This window comes from Ixodes scapularis, unplaced genomic scaffold (assembly GCF_016920785.2).
Source record: "Ixodes scapularis isolate PalLabHiFi unplaced genomic scaffold, ASM1692078v2 PGA_scaffold9__187_contigs__length_104089568, whole genome shotgun sequence".
Classification (NCBI taxonomy): domain Eukaryota; kingdom Metazoa; phylum Arthropoda; class Arachnida; order Ixodida; family Ixodidae; genus Ixodes; species Ixodes scapularis.
The window spans coordinates 64,012,778-64,035,409 of NW_024609884.1; the positions used below are offsets into that span (position 1 = coordinate 64,012,778).

Here is a 22,632-nt window from a genome sequence, read left to right on the forward strand (position 1 = left end):
TTAATTGCACTTGACGTTTGAGCGCGGCTTGCCTAATTGTGATTGGTAAACAGATTGCACACGACCATATGGTCGTGTGCAATCTGTGCGCTTCAAAGCTTTTCATTCTCGCCGTCTTGTACTTTTGCCTTCGAAAACCGTCCTTTCTCCACAGCGTTGCTCCATTCGTGCTCCCATGTGATCCATTATAGTAGAGTTGGAACATAGCCATGGTTAATGCTATGGCTCCACGAGTGGTAACTTCAGCACACTAATGCGCTTCTCACGTGCTCAAAGTCTTTCTGAAAATGACTGATTTAGTGGTTTTCGATAACGCTCAGCAAGTTTCTAATGGGAACCATGTCTATTTTGACTAATTAAAAAGTTAATTAATGAATTTTAATTAATTAGCCGACTTATCACAAAGATTAGCCTCCTCTATAATGTCCCCCTGGGCGTATAACTCACTCGCACAAACCGCATAAGTGTACCTTTCATGGCTTTTTTAAAACAAATCTGCAAGAAAAAAAAAAAAAAAAAAAAAAAAAAAAAAACTCTATATGATCTAAAGACATCTATGCGCAACACACCTTAAGAACTTTGGTGCGGCGTCGATTCTTGATCGGTATCCAAGCTTGCGAAGGCACAAAGATGCAGCACTCGGTGTGCCAAGGAAGCTTTGATCACACCGCGAGATCGGCGACACTTGCTTTCGATGAGTTGTACCTTTACATATGGCTTCATGCACATTGCACTCGCAAAACACATCCACACAGCATCGATTCTTGATCGGTATCCAAGCGTGCGAAGGCACAGTGAGACAGCACTTTGGCGTGCCAAAGAAGCTTTGAAAACGTCGCGAGTAGGGGTGGGCTAGGGGTGGAATAGCGCTGCGTCATTCATAGCCTTCTCGGTGCTAGGGGAAACGGAGACCTACCGGTTCTTTTTGCAGCGTTAATGCTGGGAATGACGCTGCGCTATTCGATTCAAACCACTCCCTAGCCGCGAGACAGGCGAAACTTGCTTTCGACGAGTTGTGCCTTTTCCTTGCGGCACTGCGCTTTCGTAAAAATTTCCACGTGTTCTCAACGGAAAGTATCATGCCTCACACAGGATCCTAAAGAATGTCTTCGGCAAAAGACGACGAACGAGTAGAAAACGTGTCTGTAGCACGCTGTCGCCAGCCTCTGCAACACTACCAAAACGGGAAAACAAAACTGCATGCAAGATGGCCGTCCGGTGGCCGCACTCGCGGAGCGGGGATGCGCGATTCAGCTATTGTCATAGAAATCAGTGGGCGGGAACAGCAAGAGCTTGCATTTGTGCTGCAAGCTGTTGGTGCGGCGATTATAGGTACGCCGAACGTCTTCTGGATTCGTAAAAGCCTCAAAGCATGATGGCTAAAATAATCCCTGGAGAAGGGGAACAAGAGGGACAAAGGACAAACGTAAATCTCCAAACATAGCTAGGTGACTGGTGCACGACCGAAAAAATCCGCCTGGTCAGGGTATCGAACCCGGGACCTTTCCATTTCCAATGGAGCGCTCTATACCGAGCTAACCAGGGGTTAGACGTCAGTAGAGCAAACAGGTTAAGGTCAAAAACCTGTTTGCATTTTGGCATTTCGGGCGCGTGGAGGAAAGGTCGATCGGCTTCGCCTTCATGACCGAGATGGTCATTCCGGAATGGCCCGTGACGTCATAGATTTCGCACGCAGAACTCCATATCTCTCGCCGTCAATATTGCTTTAAAAATTTTTCTTTCGCATAAAATTTATTTTTTAACACGCGTGTATCAACCAAACTGTTTAAAAAATAACTTTTTCTTTTTTTGCTGATGCTGAAAGTTATTTTGCGCACAACATGTCAACAGTGCAATAGATGTAGTATTTACAAGAATGAAGAAATTAATACTTTTAAAGAAATATTCTAACCGAATGCATTAAATGTGCATGCCAAACAGTATATGCAAACTGCAAGGAAAAGAAATGTGCACGGTGTATACAATAAAACAATGATTTTCTAACAAAATTTAAAGTTTTTGAGTTTCAACACAATACCCCCTCCAATATGCGTCCTGCTTTGGGGCCCAAGGAATATGGTCACTTCACCTCAATGCGCTTGTTCCACAAGCAGCGTCAAACATACTAATGCATAAGGCATGTGCCTCGTGTGGCCCTTAGAAGCAAACAGCAGCGTGCACTGAGCAACCGGTCATGACATGTGTCTTGCACATTAGCAGAACAATGGTTGACGGTACTTGTAAGAAACGCAAGGTGTGAATTTTATCAGATCTGTACCATAAAGTGCAGAGTCAAAATATCATCCAATGAACTTACCTTATTCAAAAATGAAAAAAGAACCTGTTTCAGGCAATCTACGGCAGCATTTCGTGAAGATTGCAGGCCGTGTGCGGAATGCTGCCGACAGATGCCGGAAGCGTTGAGGGCACGCCGGCGCCAAGCTTAGCAGACAATTTTCTGAAACCTTTGACTACCTTCAGCACGGTGCAAGTATCTCTAAGATACAGTTTTCAATGTTAGATATCTTTTTAAAATAAACTAAATACGAAAACATGTTTAAGTTCCCCTCAGGGCCCCCCATTTCCTCTATAAAAATGATCGGTCGAGGCGCTGCATCCTCTTGTGCCTCACATTGCACCATCTGTCGGCAGCGTATACAATAGCAAGCCAATAATTGGGATTCTGTGGATAGCTGGTGGTCAGCCATTTCAAAGTTGCAACAAGTCACTCGCTGTAGATGAGCAATTTAGCCAGTGCAGTACAATTGCTAGCCTGGGGTCTTTAACGTGCACCATGGAAAAGTGATACACAACCGCATGCCGGTACAATGCTCATCCAGATCGAAACGGGCAGAGGTGGGGATTGAACCCAGGATCCCTGGGTTCTGCAGCGCGATCTTTCGCTCCACGTGCTCCGAGCTGGTGCGCTACAGTCCACTTGGCCACCGAACCCCCCCAATAGAAAGCCTCACATGGCATCGTCTGCGAAATGGTGCCGTAAATTGCCCGAAACAGGTATTTCTTTTTTTTAATGCGAAAGCATTAACTGTTTAATGGAGCGAGCCACGCCAAACGGCACCTTAAATCCTTTCTCTAAGTGAAGCCAGCTCCCAGCTATGAAATCACGTGAAAAGTTAGCCAACGGCACCTAAATTCCCCAATCCCAAAGGAGCGGAGTAAAGGTGACTGATTTTCGGCTTCAGTCCATTTTGCTGGTGTGCGTCGACGAAGCTCCCTCGGCCGCTGCAAGTCAGTTTCAATGACCGCTCACTTCATGGTGCTGCGTGTCCGTCAGCGCGCCGTTAACATGGAGCATCCAAGGTTAGCGCATTCAGGAGAACGCACGCGCTGACCGGCGACGAAAAGTACGCAGCAGACGAAATAAGGGAGCGAATGAGCAGCTTGGATGCTTTCGCATTCACAACTCATAAGAAGTGAAGCGAGTTCAATTCCTTCGGCCCTCGCGGTATGTAGAGACAATGGCGTGCCAACTTGTTTTTGAGTGGGGGGCAAACCAGACCCCCCCACCCCACCAGGCCGGGGGGCGGTGCCCTTGGTATCCCTTGAAAGCTGCCGGCCAGTGTTTGCCCTGCCCAGTGGCGGCTGTTTCAGGGGGTGGCAAAACAGATGCCTTGCCCCCCCCCCCCCCCCCCCCCCCCTCTGAGAACTGGGGGGGGGGGGGGGGCAAGCACCCCCCTTGCACCCCCGTTTGGTACGCCCATGTGTAGAGAAGCAAGATATATGTACGTGCATTGTAGATCAGATATCTTATCAAGATATATACGTTTCAAACGCCAAGAGCTTAGCTTCTTTTTCAAACAACCAAATCTTGTACGAAGGACTTTGCACAATGTACGAGCCATGGGCGTAGTCAGGGGGTGGAGGGGGTGGGGGGTGCTTATGGGGTTTCAGTCCCCCCTGAAATTCAGCTGACCCTATAATACACACATGCATTTTGACCCCTCCTCCCCCTCTCTGCAGCCCAAGTCATGGACATCTCAGCCAGCTTAGCTCCCCCCCCACCTTCCCCGAAAAAAATTCATGGCTATGCCACTGGTATGAGCAATGCACAAACTTCCTTTTTCTTAAGGTGAAAATGAGTATAGGAGCTGTGCTTCAAAACCTGTGTATTCCATAGAATGTGCACTGTAGCTACCATAGCAGCTGTCCCCAAAACAGTGGCATGTTGAGAGACAGGAGGCAGACCTTGTGGGGGAGAGGGGGTACTGCTCGTGGAAGCAGAGTCTGTGGGCAGTTCAGTGGTAGCATTTATCTGGTGCGGGGGCTCCCTCTATGTGCAAGCCAAAGCAAGGTCAGTTGTTGAAATGTCGTTCGATAGGACAACCGTCCAGTGAAGAGAATGCCATTAGTTAAAATGGTGTTTGCCCACTTTAACCCCTCCTGAAACTCTTGTAGAATTATGTCTTGTCAGTGAGTATGTGGAAGTCAGTGGGGGGAACGGCGCCTTCGGGGCACCTTGCAATTCATTGCAATAGATGCTCGTGCACCCCGGCCTTCAATGGCACTAAGATTTTGGCCAGGTACAAAGATAAAGTGTCACGGGAATTACACGAGGCGTTTGAAATTAGGACCAGGGAGAAGAAATGTATAAGTGACACGTCCCTATCCTTATCTACAAATGAGTTTGAATTTTTGAAACGTGGGCTCAGCAGATAGGGTAAACAGGGTTTCTGTGGCTATATAACGTGTGAATTTTCAATAAACTTCAGTTGAGAGTGCACCTTGTCCTGTTTCCCTTCGTCTGTGTCGCTGTATTTTTTCGGCGCTTTTTGCTTGAATAATAGGGTAAACCAATCAAAAAATTGATTTTGTAGTTTTAGTGGTAAAACAATTATATGCAGTCTGAGGAACAAAACATGAAGCGGCAAGCGCAAACGAACATTCAAAGGCTCTAAAATATGGCGCCAAAATCCACACCTCCTGACCATTTGCCTCTATGTGGAGACATAAAATTGTGTTTTTCTCAAAATGGCATTGCAATTTTGGGAACTTTGATGTAATTTTATAAAGAAACTACTTATGCAATTACACCACAATCTTCACAGATATAGTAAAATATCTTGCCAACAGTTTGAACCTAAAAATCTCAACAATTCAACATATTTTAATGCTTAAAAAAAATTTAATAAAAAAGTTCCACTCTTATGGCTTATGACAATATTTTTTTTATTGCATGCTGCATGTTCAAACTTATTTTCTTTTTTTTTTAGGTTCAGTTTAAAGCTAGTAACATGTGGAAGATATGTGCCAAATTAAATAAGCATCCTATTTTTTGTTGCTGAGAAGAGGTACATTAAATACTGGTACATTAAATACATTAATACGCAGTCTAAGATTTGACACCGTTACTAAAAATATTTAAAAAATGCTTTAGTGAAAAAGCAACAGAAAGGTCATCATTATCAGAGCAAGCATTCAATACATAAAATTTCACAACAACATATATTACAGTAGTTTTCGATACACAATTAAAGCCAAGATGACTTGTTTACCCTACCTTTAAAGGGGCGGTGAAACAATTTTCTGAGTTTGGCCAAATAATTACGGGAATCGCTTTATGTTTCCGTTTAGAAGGAAGAGCAGCCACCCATTTTTTCTTGCATGCAGTATTTTTCTTTTTTATAATTAAACACATCGAAGGACTCCTCAACTCTCACACAGTCTTTTGGGTGAGGTGTGCAGTGACCAAGTCACTGGGAGTACCACGATGGTTCTGTCTTCAGGACCCTCAGCCCTTCCTCCGTGATTGTTGACATTTCAAGATCCGATTCAGCTACAAGGGAGCACCACACTCGCTTAGCACCGTTGAAGGCTGCGAGCTGTCCAAACAAAAGATGGCTCGCCCCGGGAGCGATGGGGAGGGTAGCGGCGAAGAGGGAATGATTTGGTTGACTTCCATTAGATGGTGCACGAAAACTTTCATACTCCCAATGACGCAAAACTGGGGTTTCCATGATCGCCACGCGCAACTGCAGATTGGGGAAAAATTCATTTTTTTCCTTTGTGATTGCACAGCAGAATCATAGTATTTTGGGGGAAGGTGGCACGTTTTCTCTCACTTGTGCCAAGATAATATATAAAAAAGTGCAAACTGCAAACTCTTTCAATGTTAAAAATGTCGCACTGCCCCTTTAACTTTTTAGTTGCATTTCTTTTGAAGCTTCATGCAGTAATACGCAATAAATCATGCAAAGCCACCCTCGCAGTCATTCCACTAAACTGCCTATGTACTACATAACAAAGGCAGGGATACAATGTGCTGGTAGGTATTGTAGTCGTCTCAAATTCAGATAGTTCAGCAGTGTGCCCTCCCAACAGTAAACAATTTGCAGAACTGGCATTGAAAAAGCAGACCTTTAATTCCAGCCACACACTATAAAGAGAGGCAGCAGTTGTGCCTGGCCCGAGAAGATTCTCTGGAGTTGCATGCATACTTACAGACTTCAATGAAAATCAAAACAGCTTTTGTTACAGGCCATTGCATTGAATCAGGTGCATATGGCCATAGTTTTGAACATTTTCACTAGTAACATGGGTAAAAAAGAGTGCTTGGAAAACATAGACAAGACGACGCACTACCAGAGAAGTGCTAGCTAGCTTTTTTTGTGAATGCTCTTTTTCTACAATGTCCAACATTTAACAACTAGCCAAGTAAATTTTCCACAGCATAGAACAAATGCAAGTTTATGTTGTCACAAATTAATGCATAAATCTGATGGCTGATCACTGAGGCAAGTCCTGATGCAAGGCCATTCTGGTTTAGTTGGATGCACGTAAGAAGACGTGCATCGAGAGGCACGAAACTTGGAAATCAACAGTTTATTGTCCACATCACCAGTCTGCGCTGTTGTTGGCCAGGTAGTCTCTGCGACCAATGTTGGATGCTTGCTTGCTCTGCATAGCCTCCAACTTGGGACAGTCTGTGATCCGATGACCCAAACCCCCACAGTAGGAGCAGCCACGTTCCTCTGTGAAACCAACAAAAGACCATTATGCATAAAGATGCATCGTTACATCATTGTGCATAAACATATTCAAAGCAGAAGAACCTAGTCCCATCACTTGATTGCCATATGATATGTGACAAAGTTTGGCCATCATCCATGAAAATTTCTAGATGAGCCAAATCTCAACATAAATGAAATGAAAAATTAACAAATAAAAAGAAATAAACTAGGGGTGGTCGAATAGTGTAAAATACCGAGGAAGCGCCCACCTCGCTTTTACTGAAAACTGGGTTAATCTAGACATGGGCGCTTGACCAGTAAATCGGTAAAAACCAAGATGCGGCCATAAAGAGCTTTGAAGGCAGGGTGAATGGAATCGGAGAAAGCACATTTATTTTCACACGATATCCCCGTCATTACTGCTCGTGGTCTTGTGGCCGCTGCAATCAGATGAATATTTTTGGCTGATGCTGGCGCTTTGAAGGGGCTGGGCGATTAACATATAATTTTCAGAATTCCCAAGTATGGGAAATGTTAATAGTGGGCGCTTCTTCGAAGTGGGCGCTTCCGCGGTATTTTACGAGACATGAAATTTTGAATATGAATAAAATATTATAAATTTAACATTCAAATTCAATTTGTCATCAGTATTCTTAGAATACATATCCTACATGATACGAATATTTGAAACTAACAGAATATTTAAGAATGTATCTGCAAACACTAGTTCTGCTTTTGGTTTCAGTGAGCAATGCTCACCAAAACCATCCCATCGACGATGCAGTAGCGGTAATACAGTGCAACCCACTTATGATACCAGATATAACGATGTACTGCTTTTAACGATAAGTTTCTAGAGTTTCTAGACTAGAAACGCTCAGTTTCTGGTCCAGATATAACGATAATCGGTTATAACAATTGAATTTTAGGGTTTTCTCATTATCGTTATAAGTGCATTACATTGTATGCGACTTTAGCGTTCCTTTCCAACTATTTTATTTATTTACTCTCAGGGCCCGAGCCATTACAGAGAGGATTAACCTGTGATTCAACTGATTTTACTACTATACCATAGTGCGTCTAGGGTTCTGTTGGTCACTGTGTTCAATCATTACCAACTCGTTCAACTAACCACCTTACTACAGGGGAATGAAGGCAAGACGGCACCAAAACGAAAAGGGAGGAGCACCATCCGGAAATACTTTTCAAGGGCAACGGCATCAATGGCGCAATGCACGACATGCGACTCAACACCACAATGCTCCTTGTCAACCACCTGAAAATGCATCCAGCGTCTCCTGACATACCCACAGATTACTGTGGGTATGCCAGGAAAAGGGAAACCAATCCTAACAGACTTTGTGCCCCATATTGAGCCTCTGTCAGAAAAGAGGACTTGAGCTTTTAATACCTCTTAACTACAAGTCTGGTGTTCCAAAATGTGAAAATAGAAATGCTGTGGAGAATAAAAGCATCTGCCTTTGACTATTCGATATCAAATGTTTTGTAAACTGTCAAATGGAAAATACTAAACGAAAGTTCACCCTTGCTCAAGTTTACACAACCAATTTTCTCACTTTTCATTAGTATTTCTACTATTTTTCCCTTACAAACCATTCTTTTAAATCATCCAATGAATATAGAAATTCTGAGTAACACTAGGAAAAATTCGTTGTCCCATGGGCATTGTAAATTCCCGAGTTCTGAATTGAATGAATGCTCTGACTTTTTATGTCACCTGTATCACACTTGTTTTTAATTGTATTGTACAGATGTACCACACACTTCCGTTCTTCATGCTGCCTTTTATGTTGCTGTCTGGGAAGTTGCTTTTTCTTCTCTGCTTCCCGTCTCAAAACAAAAAAATTAGAAATGGATTTGAATTCAACCAGAACAACAAGTTGTGGGCTTGGCTTGTTCCAGACTTGCAGTGCCCAAAGTCATTAGTTGGTCTAGCAAGCTTGCCAGAGTCCTGCTCAAAACCTCCCAGTCTTTGCTTTCGCTTCTCTCCGACAGGCGACCCAAAAGCTTCAGGGGGGAACCCCTAGGGGTGTTTGAGAAATTTCCGTTCTTGGGGTGTAAGGTGGCACTCAATCCCCATAGGCAAAGTGAGTGTTTAGCAAGAGCTATCAAGTAGTACATTCAAAATTGGCAGAAAGAAAGGTTACATGACATGGATTGGTGCATGTGGCAACTCAGGTTTGCTGTTGGGGTGAAACAACAAAAGTAGGAAGCATATTGACTGCGATTCTTACAAATCGGAAGCAATGCGAGTCATGCTGCGACAAAATAAATCAGCTCTTTCACCTGTCCCTCTTACAAGTGAAAACTGCTGGATCAGATTTTTGACGACAATGCTCTTGGTCTGGTCCAGTTTCTGGGAACTGGAGGCCCCACACATCTCTTTGCACTCACCTCCGAGCTCCAGGTACTTCTCGTTCTCCGACTGCAGGGCCAGCAGGAATGGGGGCACCTTCTGCTTAGCCTCCAGCAGCAGGTGCTTCATGTCCAACAGCACAGACTCGTCTGCAAGGGACATCTCGTTCACTGTCGCAGCATTCACACTGTATCATGGTCATGTTTTCGGCTCGCACCACAATACTATGCATTTGCAAAATTAGTAGCGTGCAGTTGGTCCCCAGAAAAACTACTATAATCAAGGCTTCTACCAAAGTTTAATGAAAGAATTCTAGCCTTTCCAGGCAATTCTAGGAGGTACTTGGGTTTTTTTAAAAACCCAGGGATTCTGGTACAGTATATATCAGTTAGGAACTTTGCTTTCAAGAATATTTTATTGTACTTCAGTCAAAACCATTGCAAACTCGACAGTTTGAAAACACGTCTGCTGTTGACCCCTGTCAAGTTTGTTGGCCCCATTTTTCACGGGAAGGGAGCTAGTACTACGTCTTGAAATTTCACCAGCTAAAATACAACACCTAAATGCTCATTCCAAAAAGTTTGACCTTTCTATGCACAGGAGCCAATTTTTCTGGTCGTTTTACAGTGCTCGAGTCCCTTACAGACACCCCTATTAACATCCAGTATTTTGGTCCACTGGAATATGCAAGAACTATTCATATATGACTGAGCTGGAGACAATCCCATTACATCCACAGTCAAAGCTACATTCTTTGCACACCTCTGACTGCAATGTGCGACGCTTCAACTTACCACACGCCTTGTTGATGAATGTTGTTGCAATGCCCATCCGGCCCGAGCGTCCCGTACGCCCAATGCGGTGAACTAGGGAGAGGAAGCGTGTGGCAGAGATCACCGTCTCGCCAATTCAAAAATGTGTGACAGCAGCAAGGGACAGACGGATATCGACAATCAACCGGTTTAATATTAAAAGGTGCAGCCATAAGAACAATAAAAAATGCAACCCAGACTGCTCGAAAAAAAAAAAAAAAAAAATTATAAATGTTGGGCTTTGCACGTCAAACCAACAGAAGGCATCTGGCACGTCCCAATGAATGACACAGACCAAGGGTTCTGAAACTTGAAGATCTTGAGGAATGCCTATCTCTCTTGATTGACAGCCTAGCCCTGCCTGATCTAGGCACTGATTAAATATAGCAGCGCAGGAGCCTACAGGCCTTAAAGTAATGAACATGCCGGGGAGTGTTTGGAAAACAGTTTTACATGAATGGATGGTTCAGATCTTCTTATAAATTGACTAAACTGGAAGAACACCAGTGTTAGGAAGTACATTAAGTACATTGTACTTAAAGTATTCAGGTAGGTTTAAAAAACTTGAGCTTTACTTGAAGTACATTTTTTGAATATGTACTTGTACTTCATTTAAAATATTTTTTTCTGGTAGTTTCCAAGGAAAGTACAACTCACGACTTCCAAGTACATTATTTAAATTTGGACTCGTTAAATTTCTACCACAAAATTATGTGTCAACAAATAAGTGTGTTATAAGTTGATTGTGTTAAATATTTTGTCAGCGAGAGTAAAACAACTACTCTGTGACCACTTGACTTTATCCAATATTTGCCGCCATTTCCAAAAACAACTGATGCACCCCCAATTACCCCTGGGCAAGTTGTAAAAAAACATTATGATAAAAAAAAAAGGTTTATTTGATTTAAATCCAACTTATTTGATTTAAATCAAATTAATTAAAATTAAATCACTATAGCCACAAAATAGGGCTTTTTAATCACTACATTATTTTTAAACATGACAGGTTGATTGGTCAATCTGTCCGATCACTGAAAATAATGCACAAGAATGACTGTAAATTTAAAGTACAGTTTAATTAACGACTTTTCACTGGTGTAATTTCAGCCATACTACTACAAAAACAGCTTGATATTTTTCAGTTAATGAAAAAGTTTAATTTGCTTCTTCTGTGTTCTGATTTTATTTCAATATGACATTACTTTTCTAGTGTTAGTTTCTTCCTTCCACATTCTTTTTACTTGTGATAGGACACTATGTAACTGACGAACAAAGTAAATGGTAGAAAGAAAGCTCAACGCTCTGATTTGCTCAGAAGACCACTGCTTTGTGCTTGTGTTCAACTTGATATGAATCTTCCTTGCTCAATGATTCCTCTATTTAAATACAAAACAAATGCACATAGAGGGCATCAAATAATTAACAAGTGATACATAAAAAACTCCAACCAAAACATACTACAGAGCCCGACGACGATGCCCACCGAAAGGTTTTTTTTGTTCAATTTAAATTACCCTAGTAAAACTGGCCAGATTTAAATCATCTTGATTTTTATTCTCCACCCTGCCCCTGGGGCAAACCAAAAAAAAAAAAAAAAAAAAAAAAAAAACATTATCCAAGGGAATAGAAGGGCACCATGAAAGATGTGTTAAAAAATACTTGTACTTTACTTGGAAGTACATTTATTTATAGTACTTTACTTTAATGGGGCACTGACAGGTCAAAATCATATTTTTCTTTTAGTTATCTGAGACGAGTGAAAACGATGCCTGGACATTACCCCCCAATTCGAAGCTTGGGAAAACTCAGTATATGTGAAGTAAAGAAACAATTTCCAAAGGCAGAATTTCAAGTTCCCGCGCGATCCACGCCAGTGCAGTGACGTCAAAGATTTAGTCGTCCTGTAACTTGTTTCCCTCCCGCCTTCGGCCTCCGAAGCATACCGACCGGAAGTTTCGTGTTCTCACGCACCCCGCGAATAACCGCGCTTCTCCGTGTGTGCTGCCTATCACTGTGAGCAGACAATACTTCACTTTCAAGTTTGAAGTTCTTTTAGAGCCCTTTCGGCGATCTCAAATTCTTTGAAACAGTGTGAGGTCGAAGAGGACGTGCAGTGAACTTTTGTGAGTGACACGAGGGGCCATGTGGTGCCAATGCTGCGTGAAAGGCTGTCCCGGCAAAGGTGCAACCAAAACTGGGTTTGGTGCACAGGCACCAAACCTAGTTGTTTTGACTGTTTCATGATTTTCCATTCGAAGTCCGAGAGGTCATCTGGCACTGAAATGAGAACTTTGTCCGATGCTCTGACTCCCCGATCATTCTCAATGCTACATGCGCCAAGCGCCGCCATGTTTTCCAAAGAAGGATAAAAAGCCAGGAGTCATCATTTCCAGACTTCGATTTTTAATATTTCAAAAGAAATATGCGTTCGCAATTGCATTAAGAAACATGTTTCATGTAGTAGCGCAACTGCATTAAAAAGCATGTTTTACTAATGCTGTTATTAAATATTAGAGAAATGTCGCTTACAAAGTTCCTCAATTTCATAATGGATTAAGTCACAAATAGAAAAAGTGAGGAGGATAGAAGAGGGAGAGAAAGGCAACAAAAATAAAAGAAAGGGCATGCGTGTGGAATTTTTTTATTTTTGCAGTGTGTTTTTTTTTTTGCGTGTATGACTACAGCTTGAACATGATGAAATACAGACTACAACTTGCATAGTTTTTGTTGTGTTTCTAAGGTCATGAAATAATCATAGTCGTTACGAATAAACCTTTAGTACACATAGAACAACTATTTACAATCAGGGTGATTCCGGTATCAGCAGACGGCAGCGTTCGGCTGGCTCGCTGGCTCGCGTCGGTCAGCTCGAGCTCTTTTCTTCCTCGTCGTTCCATGTGTCTACTTGGACACAACACTCCCTCAGACTAATTACAGTCTGTACCGAGACACCGGCTTGCGTGCTCTCGAAGGGTATCGGCGTTCCATGCTTTCAGACGTTGTTCGGGCACCCAGAGAAGAGACAGTTGCTTTTAAATCTCGTTTCACGCGTTCCGCTGATTTACTTTCTTCCTGTTTGGGAATGAACAGAGTATCTGACTCGGATTCCCCGGTGCCTGCAACTTGGTTTGGTCGGCAAAGAAGTTGGTTGAGGTGGCATTTCCAAACTCCGTTCGGCGCTTTGACTTTGTAATGCACTCTCCCAAGGCACTTCAGAATTGTGCCTGGAATCCAACTTCTTTTTGGATTTCGATAGTCTTGCACCAATACCCCGTCTCCTTCTTCAAACTTTCTTTTAGGGGCAAAGCTCCTTAGGGTCTAGCCTTGTCCGGCGTCCGTGCTCACATCGATCTTGCTGGTGCTCGTGAGCTCACGTGGTCACATGCTCGTGTAGGACAAAAAAAAAAAAAAAATGTTTGCACAGCTGACAGGATTTGAACCTGTGCGGGGAGACCCCAATGGATTTCTAGTCCATCGCCTTAACCGCTCGGCCACGACTGCAGGACGAGTAGGGGGCTCTCAGATGTGGTAGTAACTCAAGAGCTGGGGATGCCATGGATGTAACGTTGCATGTAGCCGCTCAACGTTTATACAGGAGAGGGCGCTGCGGTCAAATGCGTATATAACCGCGTTAAACTTTGCATGCATTGGCTCAACGTTTATAGACGAGAGGGCGCTGCGGTCAAATGCTTAAATGCGTATATAACCACGTTCCATACCACACATTCTCTTTCTGACATGGATGAAAACGAACGAAAGGCTCGGCATGCTGCGGCTCAGCGTCTACGCAAACAAGCACCACCAGAGCTTCGCCCCAATCAACATCATTCACCACGTGGAGATGCAGTAATTTTTTTTGGTTTTTTCTGAGCTGGAACCTCCGATACTTCTCTGGGTGAAGGAGATCCAATCTTATTCAAAGTCTTCACTTGAACAACAATTCTGATGGTGCAAAACCAGTGGATATGTGTGGTGTGCAACGATAAGCCATCAGAACTCGGGAAAGCTTCGTTTGTAATGACCCTTCGGTCTGTTTCCGCAGTCCTTACTTGAGCACTTGTACTGCTCGTTCGGCTGCACCATTCGTAGCAGGATGAAATGGAACGCAAAACTTAAGTTGGATTTCATTTCCCCTCAGAATTCTTCGAAAACTTCAGAATGGAAGGGTGGTCCATTGTCCGAGACAATAGTTAGCGGTAGTCCATGCTGCGCGAACAACTACTGCAACACTTCCACGACTTTCTCCGCAATTGTGCTCGACATTATTTCCACTTCTAGCCACTTAGGAAAGGTGTCGGTGACAACTAGAAACTTTGCCCCTAGGAACGGGTCAGCAAAATGGATGTGCAGTCTTTCCCAGGGTTGTTTGGGTGTCGGCCAGTGGAAATACTCTTGAGTTGGTTGGTTCCGAAATTTCTGACACAGAGAACACTCTTTGACTGTTCTGACAATGTCATTGTCGATGTTGGGCCACCAAGCATGCAGTCTTGTCAGACTCTTCATGCGCACAATTCCGTCATGTACCGCGTGAAGCTCGTGCAGTATACTCTTCCTCGGCATGCTTCTGGAATAACAACTCTTTGGCCCCACAATAAGCATTCTTCCTCCACCATAAGTCCCAACTTCCTCTTGAAGTATGCTTCCATATCTGGACTTACGTTCTCAGGCCATTTGGTCTGGGTGAATTTCAGTGCCTTGTTATACAGTTGGTCTTTCTCTCCTGTCTCCTGCAGAGTCTTCGTGTCTACTGGACACAGGTCCAGCTGTCCTAAGTAAAAACTTGTGGCATAGTCATTCACCTTTTCTCCTTGTCCATCAATTGGCAGGCGAGATAGGGCACCTGCGTTGAGACTGTCTTCTGATTTCTTGCAGACCATTGTATATTGATATGCTGACAGAAGCATTGCCTAACGTTGCAATCTTGCAGCTGCTATCATTGGAATGCCTTTCTTGGGTCCAAGGGTGGTTGCCAACGGCTTGTTGTTGGTTACCAAGATGAATTTATGTCCATATATGTAGTCGTGGAATCTCCTCACTCCAAAGACTATCGCTAGAGCTTCCTTCTCTAATTTAGCATAGTTCTCGTCTGCTCGAGCAAGTGTCCTTGACGTATAAGCAATAGGACGCTCTGTCTTGTCCGAGTACACGTGCGCTAACATGGCTCCAACTCCAACTGGGGAAGCGTCGCAAGACAACATCAGTGGTAGCTCTGGATCATAGTGAGCCAACACTGGGGCTCTGCTCAAAATTCCCTTGAGTTCCTGGAATCTCCTGTCGCACTCTGGTGACCAGTTCCATGGCACATCTTCATGCAGCAGAAGCGTGAGCGGCTTTAGTATCATAGACAACTTGGGCACAAAACGTCCGTAGTAGTTGACAAGTTACAGGAATGATCGTAGCTCGCTCACATTCTTGGGAACCGGTGCTTCCTATACAGCCTGTACATTTTTGCTCATTGTGCTCATTCCGGAACCGCTAACTGTATGTCCAAGGTAGCCCACCTTGTCTTGCATGAACAAGCACTTCTTTTTCGCTAGCCGAAGTCCACAATACTTCATGCGCGTTAGTACTTCGTGCAGTCTCTCCAAGTGCATTGCATCGTCCTCTGCAGTTACCAAAACGTCGTCCAGGAACACGCAGACACCTGGAATTCCTCCCAATAGTATCTCCATTTGCTTCTGGAAGATAGCAGGGGCGGAGGCGATCCCATAACAAAGACGCGTGTATCTGTAGAGTCCTTTATGCGTGTGTATGGTGACATACTAATGAGACTTCTCAGTCAACACCAGTTGCTCGTAGGCGTGTCTTAGATCCAGCTTTGTGAACTTCTGCCCACCGTTCAAAGTAGTGAACAAGTCATTGGCTGTTGGCAGAGAGTACTGGTCCACTTCAAGTTGTGTATTTACCGTGAGCTTGTAGTCGCCACAGATTCGGACCTCTTTTTCTCCTTTTGGAATGCTGACTGTACGCGTTACCCACTCACTGTAGTTTATTGGCTCGATGACGTCTCTTTTTATCGTGTCATCTAACTGTGCTTCGATCAGATGCTGAAGTGCATAGGGAACTTTCCGGCTTTTCATGAACTTTGGTTGGGCGTCTGGCTTCAGCTGCAGATTGACTTCAACTCCCTTGAAGCACCCTCGTTCCTCTTTGAAAAGTTTGTGAAACTCGGCCAGGATGCCTTCTAAGCAATGCGCACCTTTCACAGTATTCACCTGGAGTGCTGGCATCCATGTCTCGTCCAGGACTTGTATCCAATTTCTTCCCAACAGTGGTGGCACCTCTGCATTCACCACGACTAGTGGCAGCGTCCAGGTCTTCTGGTTGCTTGTGACATGGACATCCGTAGTACCACAGACGTTCAAGCTTTGTCCTGAGCAAGTGCGAAGCTTGGTCCTGAAAGGCTCCAGCGTGCGAATCTTCAGTTTTCCTTGCAGCCGCTTTGGAATCACTGTCACCGTAGCTCCGGTGTCCACCTCTATCTCCAAAGTCACATCATTAATAAAGACGCTTTTCTTGAGGGGTGGTACAGTCAATAATTCCGCATTTGTCCACAGGACTAAATATTCTTCCGCTCTCTCTTCTTCTTTCAGCTGTTGCACCACTCCCTTTCCTTTCTTGGCTGGTCCCTTGCGTTTGCCTTTTCCATGCAGATTTGAAAATTTCCCTCCTCTTTGTTTCACGCTGCTGTTTTGGCAGGCTTTCCGCAGGTGACCCTTTTGTCCACATGCGTCACAGTCGTAGCCTTTGTAGCGGCAATTTTGAGGAGTATGGTTGGTTTTGAGACAACGCCAGCAGGCAGCGCTTGTGCTTGCTAGTTGTTTCACTTCGTCTTCAGCGGTGGCGCGCATCCTTGAGAATTTTCATCTGATCCTCAGCCACTTCCAATCCCGCTACCAATTCCACAGCTCGCGTCAGAGTCAGATTTTCAATTGTTAGGCACTGCTTCTGGGCCATTGTGTGGTTGAGACCACAAACATATCGGTCGCACAGTTGCTCCTCGAGTTTGTCTCCAAATTGACAGGTCTCCGCCAGCCGTCTTAGTTCTGCCAGATACGTGGCTGAGGGTTCACCTGATCTTTGATCCCGCTTTCCAAATTTGAAGCATTCGGCTATCACTAACCGCTTTGGTGAATAGAATCGACTAAGGAGTTGTACGAGCTCTTCATAAGTCCTCTTGCTCGGTTGCTCAGGAGACGACAGATCCCGAAGTCTGGAGTAAGTTTTCTGTCCGATGGCAGTGATCAAGACAGATACTTTCATCCAATCGGTCTTGATTTTCTCTTTTTGCAACTCGAAACACTCCTGAAGGCGTTCCTCGTATTCATCCCAGCTTGTCCCTTCCTCATAAGGTCCAATCGAACGCGATAGGTCGTCCATGATGCACAGTACCTGCTTCGGTCGATTCTTGCCTTGGTAGATCAGGTCTAGGTTGACTCCTCGTTGCCACTTTGTTGTGTTTCTAAGGCCATGAAGTAATCATAGTCGTTACGAATAAACCTTTAGTACACATAGAACAACTATTTACAATCAGGGTGATTTCGGTATCGCCAGACGGTAGCGTCTGCCTATACCGTCTGCCGATATTGATACGTTACAGTCTGCCGATCCCACTCTCGTCGCCACTTTGTTGTGTTTCTAAGGCCATGGAGTAATTGTAGTCGTTACGAATAAACCTTTAGTACACATAGAACAACTATTTACAATCAGGATGATTCCGGTATCGGCAGACGACAGCGTTCAGCTGGCTCACTGGCTCGCGTCGGTCAGATTGAGCTCTTTTCTTCCTCGTCGTTCCGTGTGTCTACTCTTGGACACAACAGTTTAAGACGACAAAAAAAAAAATAGAACCTTTTGGGTGTCAGTGCCCCTTTAAGTACATTGTGCCCGGTGTACTTACTACGGTACTTTATTTGAAGTACATAACCTAATTTACATTGTACTTTACTTCAAGTACTTTTAAGATGTACTTGTCTTGATACTGATAGAACACTTTAGCTAGGGGCAGGGACAGCCGAGGAAATTTGGGAGCTTAATTTGGGGAGCCCCTGAGTGCACCCTAGACAAAAATTTAGATTCCTAGGAACCCAGTTTGAGAAACCATGATTCAGGTCACTTAGGTCTAATCCATGGGTTTTTCAACCAAAATCTCAATTACACGGTGCTTACAACTCATCAAGCCTCTATGAATTTCAGGCATCTCAGTTGGGATTTGAATGCCAGTGCTTTGCCTCCAAGTCATTACAGCAACTACTTTCATTAGCTTTTATTACTCTAAGAAAATATTCACAATCATTGTACACATTGAAAGCCCCAAGCCATCACTAACTGTCTGAAGATTAAAGGGTAACTTTGCCAGTCTTTCAGTATGGAAACACAATAGCCGTGTTTGATTTACTTACGCACCGGTGCAGGAAAGTATAGGGAGGTGTACTTCCGGTCGTATCTGAATACACATACCAGAAGTAGACTACCCTACACTTTTCTGCACTGGTGCAAGAGGTGTAAGTACATAAAACGCAGCTAGTATTTTTATTCTCTTTTGTGAGGTTTCTGATAGAGTTGGGACAACTTGGATTTGAAATGCTCCAGCATGAAAGACTGAGGCAGGATACAAGAATCCCAAGAAAGTGTTTCATATACAGTTGAACCTCGATTTAGCGAAGTCACCGGGACCCCCTAATTATTTCGTTAAATCGGGAACTTCGTAAAGTCGAGAAAGACATTCTTCGGGATAGGCTGCGCGGGGAATCCGAATTTGTTCGTTAAATCGGGAAACTCGTAAAATCGGGTTTCGTTAAATTAAGGTTCAACTGTAACCTAGTAATTTTCTTTCTATGTTTTATTCAGACACTACACTACACAACAAGTAAGTCCTTTGAAGGAGAAGATGACGATACAATGAAAAAATAACAAAGAAACAAAAAAATACAGCAGCGAGGTTTTGAGAGCATATACAAAGCATGCCAAACGTAAGGTTGGTGTTGCAGCTAGCATGGTGTGTTATAGCTAGGATTTTGTGTTTTCGAAGATTATTTTTTGTGAAATTCAGAGGGCGTTTGTTGGAGTCAATTTTTCGCTGAAAATTCGGGGTTTATCGGAGATTTTTGTTAGATTCCCAATTCTCAGAAATTTAGTTTATTTAACTGTAATCCCAATTTTTAAAAATTACAAAAACAATATTCCGTAAATTAAGTTTGGGTACCATAATCCGTTGTCCTGAAGGAACCTTGACGAGCTAAAAGGCAAATCCCTTTTGTCAGCAGTTCAAGATTTCAAAGGAAACTATACAGTGGCATCTCCCCACGACCACTGACTCTGTGCCCTTATAGTTTATTTGTAAAACACAGTCTTTTTTTGCTTTTATATTTTGTCGTTGTGACATCAAAATTTAGTTTTTCGCATAAATCCGAATTGACGAGATAAATCCGAATTAATAGGAAATTTACCAGCGATTTTTTTGGATTTTTTCAAATTTATCCAAAAAAATGGAGCCCTAGTTATAGCATGATGTGCTATTGGGGAGGAGATATAACCGCTGCACCCCAAGCAGCTCCGAACACGTGTCCCCAGCATTTGTGTTCTCCCGTCGCCCGAAGGGGGGCTCTTTGTAGCCACTGCGGCTGGCATTAACAATGCAGCATGCACTGTGCACCTGTCCAGCACTTGCTCAGCACAAGGGCCAAAATGGGTCAAGCTGTTATCCTCTGATGACTACTATCGGGAGAGATCTGGCATGTTGCCGTCCTGCCAACGTCACTCCGTTTATTGTCAACACTTTTTATGTTACGTATAGAATAAAGTCCACAGGCCCTGTGTTAAGTAAACACCGAGCCCAAGCTCTGGGGAAAACAAGCTAGACAGAGCAACCCCCATAGTATAATCTCCTTGCCAATAGTCTGTGAGCAAAGCTGAAGCTACAAGCACAAACATGTTGCCCTAAACAATGCTTGCAATGCACAAGCATACATGCTCGGCAAGGACGTTGAAAGCCTAAAGCTCGCTCTTGTAGCGTCTGCTATCCTCGCATTTAATGTGAAGCGAACTACTAGCTAAGAGGCAGCAGACTCTCATTCTCTTTTACCTTCCTCAAGAGAAAAGGCAAGTCCTACGCCAAACAATATCAGAAAAGAAACTAATTGAAACCTTAGCATCAATGTGCCAAGTTTCCAAGTCTAAACCTTCTCTTGTCCCTTTTAAACAAGACAATCAACTCTCACGCAGAATCTCACCGTAGTTCTCAATATCCTCGGGCATGTCATAGTTAATGACGTGCTGGATGTTCTCGAAGTCGAGGCCTTTGGACGCAACGTCTGTAGCCACCAAGACATCTTTTTCAGCTCGCCGAAAGGCATCGACTGCTCGTGACCGCTCCTCTTGGTCTGCAATAGGTGCCGCCCACTGTGGTGAGCAACGCTCCAGTGGATGGCCCTTTCTTAAATGGCATCCGCGCGCACTGACCGTAAGGGCTCAAGAAAGACAGAACAGCAGGTATGCTGCCTTGGGTCAGCAGATAAAGCTAGAATTTTCTCATGAAGGTGACCAGCACCATGCTTTGAAACTCCATAACTACTGACTACTCTTGGTACCAGGAAAATACAGCTTCAAGATCCCTTTGAAAAATGTCACAAGCTCATCATTGCCAACTGCTCTATACAAAAATTTATTGTCAGCAAACAATCATCTGGTAGAGAAAACATATGTTTTAATATCACTTACTATATTTAAATCAAACAGCAGTAGACCCAACACAAAGCCCCTGAAAATCCAAAAGTTATGTCAATAAAGTTGGACTGACAACTGCAAAGAGCCGTGCACTAATTTTTAAGAGATGATTATTAATATACCCATCAAACTAATTACTAATAGTCTAATACTCAATATAATTAACCATATTTGTGACTAAAATCAGCACACCAACATGACCAAACTTAAAAATTTATCAAACGTTTCGCCTACCCTGTGGGAAGCACCACCAGTGTGTGCGCAGCAAATGCGAGGGTCTATCTCAGGGGTGGCCAGGCTGACCCGGCCTAAGAGCCGCAAACAAAAGCACGAAACTTCCAAGAGCCGCAGGGGGGGGGGGGGGGGGGGGTGCAAACTTTTGTCCAGAGCAATAAACGAAACTCGAACTACTTTCAATCCATCCAAGTAAAAAGCAGTCCAATTGTATGTAAGGTAGCAGTAGCACAAGACTACCAAACTGCAACCTGTCTTTCGATTTAAAACGCATTCCATTTGTTTTTTTGGGGAAGTGCTCATGTGACTGGAAGGGAGACGGGGGAAGGAAGAGGGGGTAGGGGAGGGAGCCGTGAGCCGCACTCTAACACGCGAAGAGCCGCAGCTTGGCCACCCCTGGTCTATCTCAACACGGGGCTATTTATACGGAATGTGCGTACAAGCTTTGGGGAGGGGGCCAGAGCTTTTGTTGCAAGTTGAGATATCCCTGCGGACAGCCAGGATTCCAAAAGCTGCCGTGGACACCACCTCTCCTCGCTTGCCAAGGTCGTTGCAGTCGTAAAGTCAAAGTGGCCCATTGTCCAGGTGTGGCCGACCAGTCCAGTTTTGAGGCGGGTCGGGTGCATTGCATAAATGACGTCATGGTTGTGCTCTTTCAATCGAGTCTCCCTTGCATCCGGTTTCGGCTATGTAGGAAGCCCTGCAGTCTTTGCACGGGATCTCGTAGATAATGCCTCTTTCGATGTTCGCAGTGGAGGGTTCCTTCAGCTTGAAGATGCTGTTCGCTATTGTTCAGTACGGCTTGAAAACAGCTTGAATTCCAATAGAAGCTTCAAGATGCGGCTCAGTGACTTGGAAATGTATGCGGGGAATGCTACGTGCTTCGCATTGTTAGCGGGGCTAGTTACGTCACTCCACACTTCATACTCTGCCGTCAACACGGCAGCTTATGCGACCACAATATTTACCGAGAAATGCATGCGGAGAGCGGTACGTGCTTATCATTATTCGGTCGTGCCTTATCATCTATCATGTGGTTTTGACACTTGTGATGTGGTTTTCTTATTGAAACAAGTGTCAAAACCACACGATTGATGATAAGGTGCACACAAACAATGATAAGGCACACACAATGGTTTTCTGTCGATAAACACACAAAAAAAACTTGACCAACGAGTCATATACAGCTTCGCTGTAAAAGCCATCACTAGTGCTTACCTTTTCCCCCGTGGATAGCCACAGCCTCCACTCCTTTGAGCAGAAGGTACTCGTGAATAGCATCCACGTCTTGCTTTTTCTCGGCGAAGATGAGTACCTGCCAACAAAAATGCATTTGGTTCACAGACCTGTGCCACTTGAATGTACCATTGGGTATGAATGGAATGCGAACAGCATAGCCTATGATACATGCTGCACAATCTAGAGGCAACTAGGAACTGATAAAACTATGGAGTGGAGAGAGGGGCTACGAGGGTAAGTAGGCGGGCACCCTCGCAGCACCCTTTCCCCCGCTCAG

The 22,632-nt window shown here is 44.0% G+C and overlaps 1 protein-coding gene across 1 annotated transcript in view; it reads right to left on the reverse strand.

Annotated features, from left to right (window-relative positions):
* Positions 1–6,820: 6,820 nt before the first annotated feature.
* LOC8024155 (probable ATP-dependent RNA helicase DDX41) overlaps positions 6,821–22,632 on the reverse strand; it is a 52,744-nt gene continuing 36,932 nt past the window's right edge. The window contains exons 12-16 of the mRNA XM_029972580.4: positions 22,335–22,431; positions 20,390–20,539; positions 10,140–10,211; positions 9,384–9,494; positions 6,821–6,989 (exon numbers count right to left, since the gene is read on the reverse strand). Of these exons, the coding sequence (XP_029828440.1) occupies positions 6,853–6,989; positions 9,384–9,494; positions 10,140–10,211; positions 20,390–20,539; positions 22,335–22,431 (567 nt within the window). The 3' untranslated portion in view covers positions 6,821–6,852. The remainder of the gene's footprint in view (positions 6,990–9,383; positions 9,495–10,139; positions 10,212–20,389; positions 20,540–22,334; positions 22,432–22,632) is intronic.